This window comes from Galleria mellonella, unplaced genomic scaffold (genome assembly GCF_026898425.1).
Source record: "Galleria mellonella isolate WM207_F2 unplaced genomic scaffold, CSIRO_AGI_GalMel_v1 utg146, whole genome shotgun sequence".
NCBI lineage: Eukaryota > Metazoa > Arthropoda > Insecta > Lepidoptera > Pyralidae > Galleria > Galleria mellonella.
In genome coordinates, this window is record NW_026441999.1 from 2,267,073 (window position 1) to 2,285,876 (window position 18,804).

An 18,804-nucleotide genomic window follows, 5' to 3' on the forward strand; every position below is an offset into this window, starting at 1 on the left:
AGACATATAGTTTCTAGACACTCAGATATTCAGACACTAGACACTCAGACACACAGTCTCTAGACACTCAGACACTAGACACACAGTCTCTAGACACTCAGTCACTAGACACACTGACACGAGACACTTAGACACTACACACCCAGATACTCGGACACTTAGACAATCAGACAATAGACACTCAGATATCATACACTCAGACACAAACACTAGACACTCATACATAAGACCCACAGATACGAGACACTCAGACACTAGACACACTGAAACTAGACAGTCAGACGCTAGACACTCAGATACTCGGACACCTAGACAATCAGACAGTGGACATTCACACACTAGACACTCAGACATCAGATATTTAGACACTTGACACTCAGACACTAGACACTTAGACACACTGACACTAGACACTCAGACACTAGACTCTCAGACACTCGGACACTCAGACACTTGGACTGTCTGTGAAGTGTCTGAGTGTCCGAATGTCAGTGTGTCGAAGTGTCTGAGTGTCAGAGTGTCCGAGTGTCTAAGTGTCCGAGTGTCTGAGTGTCCAAGTGTCCAAGTGTCCAAGTGTCTGAGTATCTGAGTGTCAGAGTGCCTGAGTGTCCAAATGTCTGAGGGTCAGAGTATCTGAGTGTCTGAGTGTCCGAGTGTCTGAGTGTTCAAGTGTCTGAGTGTCCGAGTGTCCGAGTGTCAGAGTGTCAGAGTGTCTGAGTGTCCGAGTGTCCGAGTGTCCGAATGTCAGAGTCTCAGAGTGTCTAAGTGTCTGAGTGTCTGAGTGTCTGAGTGTCCGAGTGTCCGAGTGTCAGAGTGTCAGAGTGTCAGAGTGTCAGTGTCTGAGTGTCTAAGTGTCAGAGTGTCAGAGTGTCTGAGTGTCAGAGTGTATGAGTGTCCGATTGTCCGAGTGTCCGAGTGTCTAAGTGTCTGAGTATCTGAGTGTCTAGTGTCTGAGTGTCTGAGTGTCAGAGTGTCTGAGTGTCTGAGCGTCTGAGTGTCCGAGTGTCTGAGTGTCTGAGTGTCTGAGTGTCTGAGTGTCTGAGTGTCTGAGTGTCTGAGTGTATGAGTGCCTGAGTGTCTGAGTGTCTGAGTGTCTGAGCGTCTGAGTGTCTGAGGGTCCGAGTGTCTGAGTGTCCAAGTGTCTGAGTGCCTGAGTGTCTGAGTGTCATGATTTGCATTCTAATGTTTCAAAACGTTCCCCTGAAAAATTGCACTTTTTCAATTTCGTAAGTTTACAATAAAGGTGACGATATGACTCATATTCACAACTCTCTCTCTCTCTCTCTATTTTTATTTATTTATTTTTTTTATTTATGTTTGTTACCTCATAACTCCGTCAGTTCTAAACTGATTTGGAAAATTCTTTTTCTATCAGTAAGGATATACTTACAGATTGATCCCATAGAAATTTTATCAAAATCAGTTCAGTGGTTTAGTCTTTACATCAAAATAACCGATGAAGTCGGTATTTTTGTGGTACACAAACATTGTGGTAAAAAAAGTGTGTTAACACTTTGCACTACATTAACAACAGGCGTTCACGTGTATGAGATAAATAAATGAATTTTTAATAATATTTTTATTTACAAAATATCACTCTGATTATTAATAAATCAACAATATTTATTTATTTATTTATTTAGTGAGGTAACAAAAATTCTATTTTAATTCCATATGTCTCATGGAACTAGTGGGTCTGCCCAGATTTTCATTTTGACCTATCTAGTAACCTAATCATAGGGGAAAAGGGATTGTCAGCAATGGAGTTTAACAGCCCCATTGCTAGCATCAGTTAACTGGCCTGCTTCATCCTCACCTATCATCCTCCACTGGTGCCCCGCTGGTGTATACCGATAGCGCGGGTGGGGTTTCTATTTCATTATCACTCATAAAAAAATAACCTAATAATGAGGTCTCGCATGTTTCTGGTTTTAACGTCTTTCTATTAGACGACGCAAGTCTGAGCATATTGTCAAATAAAAAATCATTTTTTGTTTTTAATTACTGTCATTTATTAAGTTTTATTGCAATTTAATTTTATAATACGTTAATGTTTATGTGCACAATTATTATTTAATTATTTAGCAGGTATATCACAATTTCCATGTCGCCATTCGCAGATTTTCGTCCAGGACAAACTTCTTTTCAATGTTTCCTAGCGGTCCTGAAATATAATAAATTTACATGAAAATTGTACAACAACTTCACTTACAAGTCAACAGTGGTACAGTATTGTAATAAGTAAGAATACAATATCATATAATTATAGATAAGTATAAAAAAAACAAGAGGCCTAAAAGCTTAGTGGTCAGTAATGGCAACGCATGAAAGGTATCATGGGCGACACAGTATAATCTGTCATGTTCATAGTACTGTTCATGTCTATAGGCGACAGTTATAATTTTTCATAAAGTGAGAGGTCAGCTTGTTTGCTATTTCAAGTTGCAAAAAAAACTATGCTAAATTTCTAAAAGGGCGTAATTAATTTAAAAATAAATTTTGAGGAGGCAGTGAAAATAGAACGCATTCAACGTTGGAGGAAATCGAATGATGGCGGAAAGGAATTGTTAGTAATGGGGTTTAAAAGCCCCGTTTTTAGCATAATAGCCTGTCAAGTTTTCCCTGCAAACCATAGTGTTGAATTCTTCGCATTGGGCTAACTGATCTGTTTTCATCTTCACCTGTCATCACTCACTGGTGCCCAGCTAGGGTACACTGATAGCGTAACGGAGTATTCAAGATTCAAAATTTATTTATTTGTAAAACATGCGTATAAATACATGCAGATGTTGACAATATAATATCGTTCGGCATGTTTAGCCTGTACGGCATACAAACATATGTAGTTACACAGATAGTTCACAAGTCAAGTCCATTTTATACCATTAATCGTCATCACATTCCAATTTTAAATACATTTATATAAATAATAATTGTCAGGCAAGTATCATACCATTTACACCCTTAAAGGGTGAGAATGGAATGGTAAAGAAAATAGCCAATGATAATTATTATCAAATGTGCCAAATTGCTAAAAAATTTACAACAGTTAGAGATATTTTCTGTTTGAAAAAAAAAAGAACTAAAATGATCTCCTTTCATACTTGCCAAGCTCCAAAATAATTCTTTATATACTTTTAGATATAAATTTAAATTGAAATTAAATGCCGTGTTTTCGAACTCAATTTCGTGTTTTCGTTCATACCGAAATCAGTCCAGTAAATGGAGCTGAACATTTCGTTTGTTATAAATGCTACAAAACAAACAAAAGTTCAAAGGAACAATATTTAAAACCTTTAAACAGTATTATGTACTTTTAACATTAAATTTGTGTTTCTTTTTAGGCCTCGAAATTTGGGAAAACACTTCATGGTAGGCCTTCTGGTTATTATAATAATTTTTACCTAAATTTTGGTGAAAAACGTCTCCTTCTTGTTTCGTTGCTCTCAATTTGATTTGCTGATTGTCTGTCCTGTAAAAATTAAAGTAAAACTTGATATAAACTACATAGCAAATTCTTACATGTACCTAGTTCCTTTTACTAAATTACGATTAAACAATTAAATTATATATGTGAAAAAATGTTCGAACTTTTAGAGATGTTTTAAGAGAGACGCTGCTGGCCTTACATAAACAATACATAATATCAATTCAATACCTATTGTGTATATCAACTTTGAACTAACCTCTACTGCTGCAGACAGGGGAACGATATCTTCTTTCGGTGGGCCATACTCCCTGAAACCAGGCGGTCCGTACTCTAAAAATCCTTCAGGAGCCTGAGCCAAGGAACTGAAACAAGGAAAGTTTAAATTTAATTACATACGTTTGTTATGACAATTACAATGCTAAACAAGCTGACGGCCCATCTGATGGAAAGTGATAACCATCGCCTATAGATATAAGCAGCACCATGGACATTACAGAATACATAGGACATGCGTTTCCATTTCTTAGGATAATTTTACTGTCACCCTTTAAACCGAAACTGCTGCTTCACGACAAAAATATAAGTGGAACAGAGGTACCCATAAATATGACTTTTATACATAGCCTCCCTTCGGTAAAATATATTAAAAAAATTATTTCCGTTCAATAAAAATGATATTAACCCACAACTTACCCAGAGTTATCTACCACATTCCTCACGCCAACTGCATCTTGGGCACTTTGCTGAAATAATGTAAAAAGTATTACATTATTAATTACATGAATAATTGTTATGTTAAATTTAACACTCATTACGGTCTGTGGTCATTCATTTTCGCTGAAACAGCTGTCACTAACTCTCAAAGTCTCTCTTTGTTTCATATTTTTATTATCAATACAGTAATAACATCGTATAAGTAAAAGTGACAAAAAATTATTCTCATGTAAATAAATATATTGAATTACCCTTTGCAGTGATTCTTCATTTTTAATATTAATAATAGCTTCTTCTATATTCTTCACTCCTTCAACAACAGTCTTAACTTCTTGTTCTATTCTTCCTTCTACAGCACCAATTACTCCACGGCTAACGACTCCTGTCTCTTGTATAACTACACCACGTTCTGTAGCATCAACTCCTGTTTGGACTGCATCTTCAGTGTTTGCAATGGAAGTCTCGATTTCAATATTAACAGATTTTCCTTGAATCTCTGGTTGTGCATTAACATTTACAGATGCTTCTAAGACAGAATCTGTAGATTTCTCTTCAACGAGTACTTGAGATTCTGTAACAGCAACTTCTCCACCTATTTCGACAAGTAATTTAAAATTTGTATTATTAATTTGTTAGTGTAAAACGTTCTCTATGTAAAAAAAAGAGTATGTTAATATTTTAAACAAAGTATTTAATTGTTATTGACTCCTAAAAACCGAAATATTAATATAATAATAACAAGAGAATTTATAACAAAATAAACTCATATTATCAATGTAAGTTTATAGAAGAAGCTAAAGAATTTAATTGTTTCTATCTCACTGGACATAAGATATCATCATTCATTATTTCAGCTGTTAATTGTCTACTGCATGAAATATATAGACTTCCCCCTCCTACACACTGACATATTAAGCAATCTTAAGCCATTTTCATTTACTAATTCTCTGCTTCCTGTTATATATAATGTATACTTTATTGCAGTAAAACATACTGTAATCATAAAAATTAGAAATAATGTAAAGGAGAACTTATCTCTATATATATAAAGAGATCTCTTTCAGTTAATATAACACAGTGGCATAGAAAGTAGTGAGTAGGCAGCAGTAGTACAAAACAGACATTCAAACAATAATAAGTATTTACATAATTAACAAATCACGTAATATTACGTATACGAAAATACCTTCTGTACCAACAGCATCGCCTTCAACTACGGCATTTTCTGTCACAGCATCGCTATTTTCTTTGATTTCTCCATTAAATCTAGTTTCAATCACAGCGAATGCTTGTTCTGTGGCCACATCAGGTAAATTTTGCTTTGTGATATCTTGGATGACTTCTTCATTCTTGGGTGGGCCATATTCTCGTAAGAAATCGGAACTGGACGCCTCCGATTCTTGGAATATCACATCTTTTAGCGGATTCTCTTCAGTTCTCTGGTAAGCGAAATTATTATAATCAGTCAAAGATTAACGATCGCTTAGAAGTGACATGATTGCGGCAAGATTTTTTTATGATAGTATAATAATCTCGATCGCGCAATCGATATACACTGGCGGAGCATCAGTGAGGGAAGATAGATGAGGATGAAGTAAAGAGATGATTGATTGACAGAGTATACAATATTTGCAAGAGATAGTTGATAATATTACCTGTTGAATTTCAGATGGCAAGTAAAACGCTGGACCCTTAGGTCTCCATCCACTGGGCAGGTACGGCCCAGATCCTAACGCGGAGACTGAAGCTATAGCGAAGACAAGGACAGCGAATACCTAAAATAAATTTGTAATTTAAAATCCTTAATCATCGCATATTACTAATTTCATAATGTAATTTGGAGTCAATTTAATTATTATTTTTTAAAATATTTTAACAATTCCAAATTTTGCTCCGTATATAAAAAATAGCAAGATTAATGTTACAAATATGGGCATTAACAAACCCTATCGGTTTAGATAAGTATTATAAAAATCGATTCAGTATTGGCAAAGGTATCGTAAAATATATACACGCAAAACATTCAAGGGAAACGATAATCGTTTCGAAGTAATTTAAAGAATACAAAGCAATAGTTTCCGTCACTTGAACACACGATACATTTTATAATATAATTAAAACACTGCTGAAGTTCTTCGGAGACATTATGAATCCTCTAGCAGGTTTATAAGATTTCTGATACTTCATTTTTTATAAACTTTTTCCAACTAAAATTAAGAAAACACATTCAATTTATCGAACACTGACGATAATTTCACTTTCCAATTAACTATAATTATTTTAATTAACAATTTATTATTTATTACCTTCATTTTGAGACCGCTTGAGATCTTTGGAACAATGCTCGAAATTTAATGATGATGAATAACAAAATGATCTCGTTTTTATATTAACCACGAGATGTTTAAAAAAATACGTCGTCGGACATCAAGGCCTAGTTTACGCTAATATTTGATTAATACAAAATCGGATTGTGCAATTTTTAATGCGAATATATTGTTGGGTCGAAGGTGATCAATCTCTTCTCCTGTGTAGTTTATAATGGCGTTGCTTATAATCCTTCTACAATCTATCTATCTTCTGTTTTCTTTTTATAACATTGGGCGTAAATGATCATGCAGCTATGGTAAGAGACCTTTATCTTTTTTTTACCCTTGAAATACCACTTATCATCAGTTAAGCCGCATGCTCGTTTGGCCCGTGTGTAATAAAAAAAAAAGTTTTTCACGATAGACTACTTTATTTGTTCTCATTGTTGCTCTGCCAACATGAATCGATAGCGCAGATGGGGCTACATTATTATTGTTATTATAACAGCCTTTAACTGTCAACTGCTGAAGATAAACCTCCCCATAACGGGGCAGAGGATCAATAGTTGCCAAATTTAGCAAGCGGGTTTATGACCGCAGCTTTGATTATGTTTTACCCTTGACCCTTAAGTTCCCTTAGTCGTTTATTGTCATTTACCGGAAATGACGTACTCGTTAGGTTAAAAACGTGTAAGTTCTCAAGGTCCAAAGCGAGCACACTCAAATATTTGCCAATTTTACGGTACAAACAATTGACGATCAACATGGATTTGATTGGACGTTACGTAATAGCTAATGAGTTGTGCGAGAGCAAAGCGGCGTAAGTTAATATTAGGCATTTTGACTTTATTATGACACCAGTTATTTTTTAATGCAATTTAGAATGACGAAGAAGCTGACAGCTTACTTCATGGAAAGTGATAATTGTCGCCTAAAGACATGAACAGTACCAAGGACATAACAATATATAATTTGTCGCCTATGATACACCTCATGCGTTGCTATTCCTGAGGATCAAGGTGTTTTTTTTTAATGGGTGATAATGGAATGATAACCCCACCCGCGCTATCGGTATACACTGGCGGGGCACCAGTGAAGGATGATAGGTGAAGACGAAGCAGGTCAGTTACCCCATCGTGACGAATTCAATAAGCATTGTTCACGATGGTTTCCAGGGGGAATCACGTGGAGGTCGACCTAATAGGGTATATTGCTAACAATAGGGGTGTCAATCTCCATTCCTAACAATCCCTTTCCCCCCGGATTAAAGTGTTATGCCCCTGTACCCTGTAATTTCACTTCCATATCTTACCCTTCAAACTAAAACACAGGCATGCAAACACATCTGCTTCAGTCGGCCAAATCACGGACACTTTAATTTGAAGTCAGTTAAAAATTTACATTAAATTTTAAAAATAATATATTATTAAAAATATAAAAAAATGAGTTACGTCGTTTTTTCATTCTGGTTGTACTGGTGCGAACTATGAAGAATTATTTGTCTTTTTTTTTTAATGGACTCAGTCAATAATTTGAATTATATATTTACATAGTTTACTATCTCGTCTGGCATCAGTTGTTAAGGGAGTGGCGGCAAATTCGTACTTTGTACTCCAGCTTTTTACCGACTTCAAATAGAAGATTACAATTGAACGGTATTTTTATATTGATACCTTTAACTATTCTACCAACTTAGGCAAGGTAACAAAAGAATTTATTGACAGAATCGGTTCTATTAGCGTTCACATACGAAACAACAAGACAACACATATCGTAATCTCATTCTATCATTCATTCATTCATTCATTCATTAAGAGATTCATCATAGTGGAGTGTATTCATCATAGTAGGCTAACTGACCTGCCTTTTCATCCTGATCTGTCATCCTTCGTCGGCGTCCTGCCAGTGTATACCATTAGCGCAGGTGGGGTTACCATTCCATTATCATTGATTAAAAAAAACCTTTACGAAGAACCAGCTCCACTAGACAAAGTACAAGTAGGCGAATCTATTAATGGAATCATTTATTTTATTTTTTTTTTTTTAATGTATGATTATGGAATGGTAACCCCGCCTGCGCTATCGGTATACGCTGACGGGGCACCAGTGGAAGGTGATAAATGAGGATGAATTAGCTCATCGTGAAGAATTTCACGAGAATCAACCACGATGGTTTCCAGGGGGAACCGCGTGGAGGTCGACCTGGTGGGGTACATTGCTAGTAATGGAGCTGTTAGACCCCATTACTAACAATTCCTTTCCCCTCCCGCTCTATTAATGGAATCGTTATCGCTAGCGTGTCCATGAGATTGAATGAGTAAAATCTGTCACTGGTGCCCCGCTAGCATATACCTACCGCAAGTGGGGTTACCATTCCATTATCATCCATTATAACAAAAATCCTCAGTACTAAGAAGACGAGAGAAATGAACGAAAATAGTTAATCATCTATTTTCATTCATTTATTTTTTCAGCTATATTTTCAGCTATACATCATAACATTTATTTTTGTTATAAAATTTCATTAAAATCTGTCCAGCTGGATTAGGTTTGTTTTAGTTATCTAATATTCTTGCAAATTTGGAAAATAAAACACTTAGACATAAAGGTACAAGCATTTTATTCATAAAATTTTAATAGATAATAACTTCCTCTGGCTGTTAACAATTTTTTTTTATATATTTTATATTCTGCCACTTAATAACTATACAGATTTGTACTTGCGTGTGCCGTTTTGAGAAAAAATAAATACCTAAACGAGAGTATCACAAAACACATTGTAAAAAGTACCCTAACATCAGGCTAAGAAGGTTGACATTGAGTCAGTAACCACGCCCGTTGCCATGGTGACCGCCGCCATTACTGCGAACGTTGTTCGCGTTGGAGTCGTAGCCATTGGAGCGGCCATGAGCATCGGATTCGCTGTCTTCATACGAGATTTGAGGCTTGAAACCCCGCTCGTCCGCTTCATAGCTCACGGTCTGGGGAAGAAAAAGGAAACTATTAGGATTTTTACTAAAAATTAGGTAATTTGGAACTTTATATACAAAAGGAGACACGTAATTTGTATAAATGTCATTTTCGGTCTAGGCTATTTGACATATTATTTTTCTAAAGTGGCTAGTAATCAAGGTATCATTTGATAGTCTTTTAGTTCTAAGTTAAATCATTCTATTATGAAAGTGTTTCACAGACGAAATAGACATTCTTCTGAAAGAATGTGTCGAAAGACGACAAAAAATTTTTGAGTTTATGAAAATCAAAAAATGCGATTAACTGACAATTATTTTCCGACCATTTTTAATCGGAAAAAAATTAAAAGGTAGGTCGTATGATTTCAGCTTTATTATTTATATTTATTTATGTTTTATTCTATTACTTAAAACAAGACGAAATTCTTTGTATATCCAGAATAGAAAGCTTGTTAAAGCTAACTGAGTGACTTAGACCTTTTTTTTATATATTATCATGGGCTAGATTATTTTAATAATACTTCGACAGCATCATCTGTCCCCTACCTGCTTCCTGCCATCAGGTAATACAACATGGTACTCTCCCATAGCTCTCTCATCCTGCCTCTCCTCGTGATGACCAAAATCAGTACCTTCTTGATAATCATTCACCATATATCCAAAGTTGTAGTTCGCGGGTTCCTGTCATACAGAATTTAGTATAAGTACTATTAAATTCTTTTAAATTTAATGTATTTAATTCAAATTAAGTTAAAGGCAATAAATATATTAAGTACTTATACTTATTCTGTATTTTAAATTTATATTCTTATTGGAATAATTAGAATTTATGTTAATTTGATATTACTTATTTGCTACAATTATTCAAAGAGGAAGGGTGATAATGGGATAATAAAAGCGTCTTTTTTTGTAAATTCTTCTTTCCTATATGTAAGAAAAGAGGAAGGTTAAAAAAACACGACAACAGATAAGTAACAAGGCATTACTTTCATAAATAAGAAATATATAATAATATAAAGTCTGAAAATGGTTGATTTCGCCGTTATATTGTTTTAGTGTCTTATCGATTTTTATGCACCTAGCTATGGTATGTGAAATAACTGTATTAAGATTAAAAAAGAGAGATATTTTGTAACTAATACAATAGTTATTATTTCGCCGTGTGGTCCCAGCATAGAATAGGCCACTCCCTCTTTTCCCGCGGGTGTCTTAAGAGGCGACTAAGGGAGTTTATAGTCGAGGGATGGGCAACAGTATCTCTCTTAAAACATTATCAAAGCCAACCCGTCAAGCGTGACAACTACTGGCAGAACCCCAATAGAGAGAGGCATATGTTCAGCAGTGGATAGTTACAGGATGATATGATGATGATGATAATATTCAGTTTGTGAGGGATGTAAACTTACAGGGTTGGCATCGTCGAGTCCGTTTCTGCCGAATGGAGCCGCGTTACGATCGTAACCTTGGTCACTGTTGCCTGCGAACCTGCCCTGGCCGTGACCGTGTGGGCTACTCCTATAGACATATTTAATTTATTACTCAATTTAACTCATTTGACCACAATCTTATCTTGTCCACTAGACAAATGGCAACGAATTCATCGATGGAATCGTTATAGATTTCTTCAGGGTTGGCAACGCGCATATAATGCTCTGGTATTGCATGAACGCCTACAACTCCAGGGGTGTTAATCGTGCTTTACCGATCCTGAAGAAACCTCTTTATCCCTTTTTTGTAGAACCCCATGCTGTAGTCTCACAGAAAAACTACGACAGGGACAGGGACAGTTCATTCCATAACCTGAGCATTCGTGGAAGAAAATATCTCTAAAAGCGCGCTGTACTCAACCATCCAGGATCTAAGGTATGGAGGTGAACTCTCTGTCGATGGCAAACTGTACGATGGTAGAAAGTGGCCGAGGGCATTGTATTAAACAATTCCTCTGAGCACAGTCCGTTGTACAAACGGTAGAACACGAAGAGTGAGGCAAAATCTCTCCTAAGACTTAAAGGTACGATCCCGCTTGTAAGTCTGGGATCATTAAAAAATCTCATAGCTCGTCGCTGCACTGAATCGAAAGGTTCAAGTTGGTATCTAGGTATTCACGCCTATAAGTGACAGCAATACTCCATGTGGGGCCGGATTTTTAATTTATAAAGCATTAATCGTTGATCTGGCGTGAAGTATTACTTCGCTCTATTAAGCAAGCCGTGCTGTTTGGACGCTAACTTCACCTTATCATCGATGTAGCCATAGAACTGTACGTCACTAGAGGCTTTGACACCAAGATTCCCAATGCTTTTAGAGATACCTGAAATACTAATTTTTATTTCTATCTATCTTCCCGTGCGAAGCCGGGAATAGTTTACCATATACGAATGAAATCCTTTCCGACGCCTCGTTATTCGTTTGATCATGTCTCCTGAAGCCCTACCAGCGTACAACAACAGTGCAGGTGGGGTGGGGTTTTCACCATTCTAATCTACGTTGAATAAAACCTTAATTCGAATTTAGATTATATCTATATGTACTTACCTAGCGAAGCCATTGGCTTGGGCACCGTGATGAGCATGCGGGTTATGGCTATGTCCTTCTAGGGTCCTGGCGGACACCAACTGTGGTCCAGTGCCCTGGTATGGACCTCCATGGTTACCAGTAGACGGTGGTAGGTAACTGGAAACATAACATCATACGACTTCATATATAATGAACTACTGATTCGGCCCAACTTCGCACGGGTAAATAGAATTTAATAAAGAACCTATGCAATATACCTCGCTGACAGTGTAGCTTTCTATAGGCAAAAGAATTTTTTTAAAATCGGTTGAGTAAATTGTCCCAAAGAGGGTTGACGTGAGTCAGGTGGCAGGTCGTAAATTCAAATGCAAAAGCCAAATCTTTTTATAATATGGATAAAACCATATTACGCCGACCCCAAATAATAATTGAGATAAGAGTAGAAAGATGATGGTTGAGTAATTTTTGAACATATCCATTAGGCTACTATATATATAATATGCCACGGGCTGTATGTTTGTGTGCCATCTTTGTGGTATAGTCTCTAATGCAGCGTTTCTTAAACTTATGGCTCCAAGTACTATTAGGCATTTTACACCACGGTGAATCACTTTAAAAACTGATTATCGATAGAACAAATAAAGTACTTTATTAAAAAAAGGAGTACAAAAAAAAACAATAAATAAATATTATTTCTAATATTTAGTCAATTTAGTGTGATGAGTGTGCTTGTTTTTTAATGCAAATGCTATAGATTCTCTGAAATTTAGTTCAATTTTAATTCAGTTTCTACGTTCAGGCATTGCCTGTATTTCGTATGAACATGACCAGGCGTGAAAATCGTTTTTTACATAAACCATTATGTAAATTTTATCACGTACCCTAGTGGGTACCATTTGGGGTACACCAGTTTAACGCCTATTTTAACTGGTGTACCCCACGTGATACGCGTACCCTGCTTTGAGAAACTCAGCTGTATTGTAATTTCATTTAGAAAGATAGGTACTTCTTTTTATGCTGATATGAATGTCTACAAAAAAATGAAAAGGGTACCTTACCTAAGTGATGGCGAGGGTGGTGGCTCCGCTACTGTGATGGCGACGAGGAAAACGACACAAATTATAGTCTGAAACAATAAATATTCACAATAACGGTATAATATTTATTTATATATATACATAATCCGTCCCGGTTTCGCTTGGATTAATAGAAAGACAAATTAAAATCTTTATATTACCTTTAATAGGTAAACTTTTTATGTAATGTATTTAAATATTCGTATTTAAAGAATTTATTTCAAATTAAAGAAAAATCTGTTGCAAAAAACAATTTGGTTTGTAAATAACTGCATTACTAAAAACCATGTTGCAGCCGTTTGCTCCCATCTCCGCAAGAATATAATATATTGTACAAAAACAAACATATAGCTACGTAATATTAACTGTAAAACTAAATTATAATCTAGATGCAATAGTGTGTATAAATTATTACTCATTATTGCATATGTCTTAAATTAATTCCCCAATCCAAAATAGGTAGGTGTTTTTTCATCTATTTAAACTTCAAATTAAAATAATTTTATTAGTAATTATAAATAATTCCATTCTTTGTATTTTGTTAAAAAAAAAAGTATTATGCAATTACCCACACATCTACGCAGTAAACTGTGATGACATCATTTTCTGTACTCAATCCACGTGTACAACCATGTTTTTTTTTATACTTTAATGACATTTCGTAGTTTAGGCGGGAAATTGTAATCGATTACTTGTTTCCTGGACTTTATTTTTATTAATATACAAAAAATATAAAAAAAAAAAATATGAAAAAAAAAATACGATTTAAGAGAAAAAAGTCTATTTAAATAAAGATAAATTATTATTAGAAGTTCTTACTTCTGTGGAATTCTCGTGATAAATATTAGATACTTATAAAATTGTGTTACTGAAATATTTAATTACTGTATTGTTGATTAATGTAAAATTTTACAACTCTTATAATGTTAATACATTAAATAGTTCCAGAATTAATTACCTACAAAAATCAACAAATTAATTAACGTATGTTAATTAAGATTGTCTGCTAAAGATTGCTATAGCGATAAGACCGCCTTCTGTACCTTTATGTATATATTTTAATCTGTACTTTATGCTATTATATTTCACTTGAGTTATTTATATGTTATTGTATATTTTTATGTTTCTAGTCCAATGAGGAGTTAAATAAATAACTATGTTATGATAAAATTTTATGATCACTTAATTAATTTATTGAGTAATTAAACTGAACTAAAGTTTGATTTAAATATTAACTGTATATATAAGTTAACAGTAATTAATAAATACCTTCATTTTGTAATAGTTCCTTTGACGAATTTAGACTATTGAATGACACAATGTACCAATTTGGGCAACTTTTATAGTGAACGACACATGACTACAGCGAGGTAGGGGTTGAAAAATCACATCTCATTAGCGACATAAAGACCAGCTTTCAAGGTGCCATCGTGGGTTAGCACAGAGAAATACGTGGAGTATCTATATAAATGACTAGCTTTTTTCCCGCTACTTCGTATATGTGGATTTTAGAAGTAGGAAAATCAATGAAATAGACTATTTCTAGGTGACGTGTATTTACCAGAGGGAGACTTTGTACAAAAGTCGATTGCTTGGGTACCTCTGTCCCATTCGTGTTTCAACCGTGAAGCAGTTGTGTTTGCATGGCTGTGTTTCGGTTTGAAGGGTGGGATATGGCGTGAATTTACTGGGTACAGAGGAATAACACCTGAGTCCTCAGGAATGGCAACGCATGGGGGGTATCATGGGCGAAACAGTATACTCTGTTATGTCCATGGTACTGCTCATGTCTATAGGCGACGGTTACCACTTTCCATCAGGTGGGCCGTCAGCTTGTTTGCCATTCTAAGTTCTATAAAAAAAAAAAAAAAAAAAAAAAAAAAAAAAAAAAAAAAAAAAAAAAAAAAAAAATTCTGTTACTATTATTGATAATGCTTTATCACCGCCACCAGATTTTAAGTTAGACCTTCAGGAATACAACTGTGAAAACTGTATCTAATTTAGTGTAGTAGTTTTTGGGTAAATCCAGAATAAATCCAGCATACAGAAAATTCAATTGACACAATTTCTAAAAAATATAGTTTTAGCATCTATTGATCTTATTAAGATCTCTCATATTAATTTTTGTCGAATATCTCCCACATTTAGACATCGTCTAATTACAGTTTTATTATTTTTGTAAAATAAGAAGTGAGATAAATCGACAGTTAACCACCAATGTCTCCTAACTGACATTTATAAAGTAACTACTTTATAAATGTCAGTAATAAATGTGTAAATATTTTCTCTAACTTATTACTATCTCCTATTTTATATTAAAATAAATTAATTTACTTTTTCATTTCATCGTATTTGGAATGAATTTAAGAATTAGAATGCTTTCTGTGACACAGTTGTCTATATTAGTTAGAAGTTTTTGACATTTAACAGTTCAAATAGTAAATGCCGTTGCTATGTGACATGAATATATCGTAATTCAATTTCATATTTTCTGAGTCCAATCTGTTAATATTTGTAAATACAAATGTTATAAAAAAATTCAACTTTAATTCTAATAAAATTACTATTAATAGGTGATCAACATTTACATGTTTATTTCGGCCATATATACATCATCCTCTTCATATCAGCCACTATCTGTCCACTGCTGAACACAGGTCTCCATTATATACTGTTATAAGTGTCGCCCTACACTACGTTTGCCCGTATGGGGTTGAAACTCCATATATTCATAATATATACCATTTTTAATAAATAACAGTGATTAATAAAACATTTATATTGGATAAAATATCAATATATGGAAGAGAGATAAAATATACCGCCATAAACTTTTTTTTTAGTACGTTTGTTCCGTTGTGGAACAGGCTAAGGTCGGAGACCATGCTGCCTAGTCTTCAATATGGTAAATTGTCTCCCGCCATAAACATTAGTCTAGTTTCTTTTTCATAATAAAAAGTAGACTAAGACCAACAACTTAAACAGCTATGGTGATAGCATAATCTTGTCAAATATCGAACAAAATAGAAATTAGGAGTAAAGAAATTACATGCAAAATTGTAATTTGCTTGTATTTTCATTATAACTGCGGCGTCTCCGTAGCAGTCACTGTGCCCGCAAAATCTCACTCAAGGATGTGACGACTTGACGACACAGCGGCGTGACACACGGAGCTTCCTAATTCTGCGTCAGTATTAATACCCCAAGTAACCTTATTCTCAAGTTCTCCATTAGTTCATTACCAGTAGTTTTGTACCAATAGTTTATTTGTTATATTTATTTATTTAAACATTAATGCACCGTGAAATTCTGTGTAGGTACATTTTGTACGGTGTTCTCTACTAGTCAACTATTAAGCCGGGTTGGGGGGGGGGAGATTGTTAGTAATGAAATGAAGCAGGCTCATTACTAACAAGCCGACCTCTATGCGGTTCCCCCTGGAAGCCATTGTGGTTAATTTTATATGAATTCATCACGATAGGCCAGCTGACCTGCTTCATCTTCATCTTTCAACCCTCACTGGTGCCCCACCGGAGTAGACCAATAGAGCAGGCGGGGTCACCATTCCATTTTCATCTATTGAAAAAAAAAAACCACCACTTATATCACCTGAAATCCGGCTAGACTACGCACGAGTAGGTATCTATTTGGATAGGAAGTTAATATAGATTTTTACGATTATGCTAGCTATATCCAGCTGCTTTGCCTGCGTTAATTAGTATACAAAGTATCCTATGTACTAAGTTAGGATATAATCTACTTGTTTACCAAACTTCATTCAAATCCGTTCAGTAGTTTTTGTGTGAAAGAGTGACAAATATCCATCCATCCATCGTTACAAACTTTCGGGCTTATGTAATATTCCATTATCATCCAGAGGGAGACTTTGTACAAAAGTCGATTTTTTGGGTACCTCTGTCCCATTCGTGTTTCAACCGCGAAGCAGCTGTGTTTGCATGGCTGTGTTTCGGTTTGAAGGGTGGGTGGGATATGGCATGAATTTACTGGGTACAGAGGAATAACATCTGAGTCCTCAGGAATGGCAACGCATGGGGGGTATCATGGGCAAAACAATATACTCTGTTATGTCCATGGTACTGCTCGTATCTATAGGCGACGGTTACCACTTACCATCAGGTGGACCGTCCGCTTGTTTGCCATTCTAAGTGGTATAAAAAAAAATTAAAAAAAAAACCTCTTCCAGATGGGGTGTCAAGAGAAAATACACCAGAGTTTAGGTTAAACCTTCAGGAATACAACTGGTTTTCTACCATCCAAAACATTTCATTTAGTATGGTAGTTTTTGCTTAATACTGGAACAAGTTTAAAGACTGATAAAATTTCTAAGAAAAACAAAACACTGGCATTCTGGGAGTGCCGACAGAAGTGAAAACTCGAGCAAATACGTGTATATTTTTTTAATCGTCAGAAGTGTCGGTACGGTAACGGTAACAGTGTAGCGAGTTCAATGATTTTTTCCCATCTCAAAAAATGCCCTACGCGCCTAAAAAAGGTTGAAACGTTCCTTTGAAATTCAGTTATTGTTTTGGAATCTATCGGTCTCTATCTAAGAGAGAACGAGGTATAGGCAGCAATGTCCTACTTAAAACATTTCTAGAGCCTAACTGTAGTCGCCAATCTGTCAAAGGGAGGCTTATGTTCAACAATGGACAGTTAAAGCCTGATATGATGATGATGATCTATAGGACTCATTAATTTTTTTTTAATTTTTTTTAAATATCTACCATGTAGAGTCTAGTTATAATTTTATTATATTAGTATGTTGTAAAAGAAGTAATCGCAGAAACAAGCAGACAGGTATTGCGATTTTGTTTTATTAAAAATATATGGAACTATTATATCTAATGTGTTATAGATAGATAGATAGATAGATACTCTTTATTATTTCCTCCTCCTAGATTACAATAGTAAACTTATTATAAATACAAACAATTACAAGAAAATATTACACTGAGAAAATATTGGATAGCCTTATCGCTAAGAGTGATCTCTTCCAGGCAACTAGAGAAGCATCATTGAATAGAGAAGAGTAATTTAAACAGTTTGATTGGAGACACGAAACTCTGTTCGTTTTTTGAATACATTATGTTATATTCTTATAACTACCTATTTTCATTTTTAAATTTCATTTAGTATAGAAATCCCAAAAAACTTTTTACTTATTTCGTACATAAAGTTATTTCTGGTAATAAAAAAATACCAGAAATCTTACTTATCAGAATAATTAAAATAAATACGTAAATTAAATATTTAAAATATCTTTTTTTATTAGAAAAATATTTAATAATAAGTATGTAAGTGTTTATTTGTGTTGTAAGTAGCATTTACAGGTAATTTTTGTCTTTACAAAATGCAATGGAACTGGCTGAAAACCAGCGCTGTGCCACACTTGCATTTTTGCATGCTTTGCTGTACATATTGCACTTGGACACTCGCAGCATCAGCTGAGCCAGCTCCTTTTGCCTAATATAAGACAATTATATATAATATTACTGTATTTTCCGTTGTAACTCTCTGTTTTTCTAGCAATAAATATTTTCTATTCTATTCTATAATAAATTGCTAGTTCGGTAGATAAAATAATTTAAAAATGTTCAACCAAACAAAACTAAGATTGTTTTGTTTATAATATAATAATCATATATTATATAGATAGACTTTCTGTTAGCTAATTGTCAAATTATCTGACTAGTTTTTTATCAGTGTTCTATACACTTACGCATATAATGTACCTTGATGTATCTATAATTAATTATTTAATAAAT

General features: G+C 34.6%; 2 protein-coding genes across 2 annotated transcripts; both read right to left on the minus strand.

Moving 5' to 3' along the window:
• Window positions 1–1,993: 1,993 nt before the first annotated feature.
• Window positions 1,994–6,487, minus strand: LOC116413619 (uncharacterized). Its single transcript, XM_052891964.1, has 8 exons — window positions 6,451–6,487; window positions 5,800–5,919; window positions 5,331–5,583; window positions 4,396–4,736; window positions 4,124–4,173; window positions 3,687–3,792; window positions 3,405–3,472; window positions 1,994–2,164 (listed from the first exon to the last, which is right to left on the minus strand). The coding sequence occupies exons 1-8, from the start codon at window positions 6,454–6,456 to the stop codon at window positions 2,146–2,148; spliced, it is 963 nt and encodes a 320-aa protein (XP_052747924.1). The 5' UTR covers window positions 6,457–6,487; the 3' UTR covers window positions 1,994–2,145.
• A 2,531-nt stretch (window positions 6,488–9,018) lies between these two features.
• LOC113517979 (pro-resilin-like) lies at window positions 9,019–15,387 on the minus strand. Its single transcript, XM_026902726.3, has 6 exons — window positions 14,288–15,387; window positions 13,001–13,068; window positions 11,961–12,098; window positions 10,832–10,940; window positions 9,972–10,106; window positions 9,019–9,434 (listed from the first exon to the last, which is right to left on the minus strand). Exons 1-6 carry the CDS (start codon window positions 14,291–14,293, stop codon window positions 9,276–9,278), a joined length of 615 nt encoding a protein of 204 aa, XP_026758527.2. The 5' UTR covers window positions 14,294–15,387; the 3' UTR covers window positions 9,019–9,275.
• Window positions 15,388–18,804: the final 3,417 nt, after the last annotated feature.

Bases quoted from the DNA above. Each gene is read 5' to 3' on its own strand.
- LOC116413619 (XM_052891964.1), bottom strand. The intron at 3,793-4,123 runs GTAAGTTGTGGG...TCCTTGTTTCAG, and splicing joins AATGTGGTAGATAACTCTGG to TTCCTTGGCTCAGGCTCCTG. The intron at 3,473-3,686 runs GTTAGTTCAAAG...TAATTTTTACAG, and splicing joins CCCTGTCTGCAGCAGTAGAG to GACAGACAATCAGCAAATCA.
- LOC113517979 (XM_026902726.3), bottom strand. The intron at 12,099-13,000 runs GTAAGGTACCCT...TTATGTTTCCAG, and splicing joins CCACCCTCGCCATCACTTAG to TTACCTACCACCGTCTACTG. The intron at 9,435-9,971 runs GTAGGGGACAGA...TTTCTTCCCCAG, and splicing joins TACCTGATGGCAGGAAGCAG to ACCGTGAGCTATGAAGCGGA.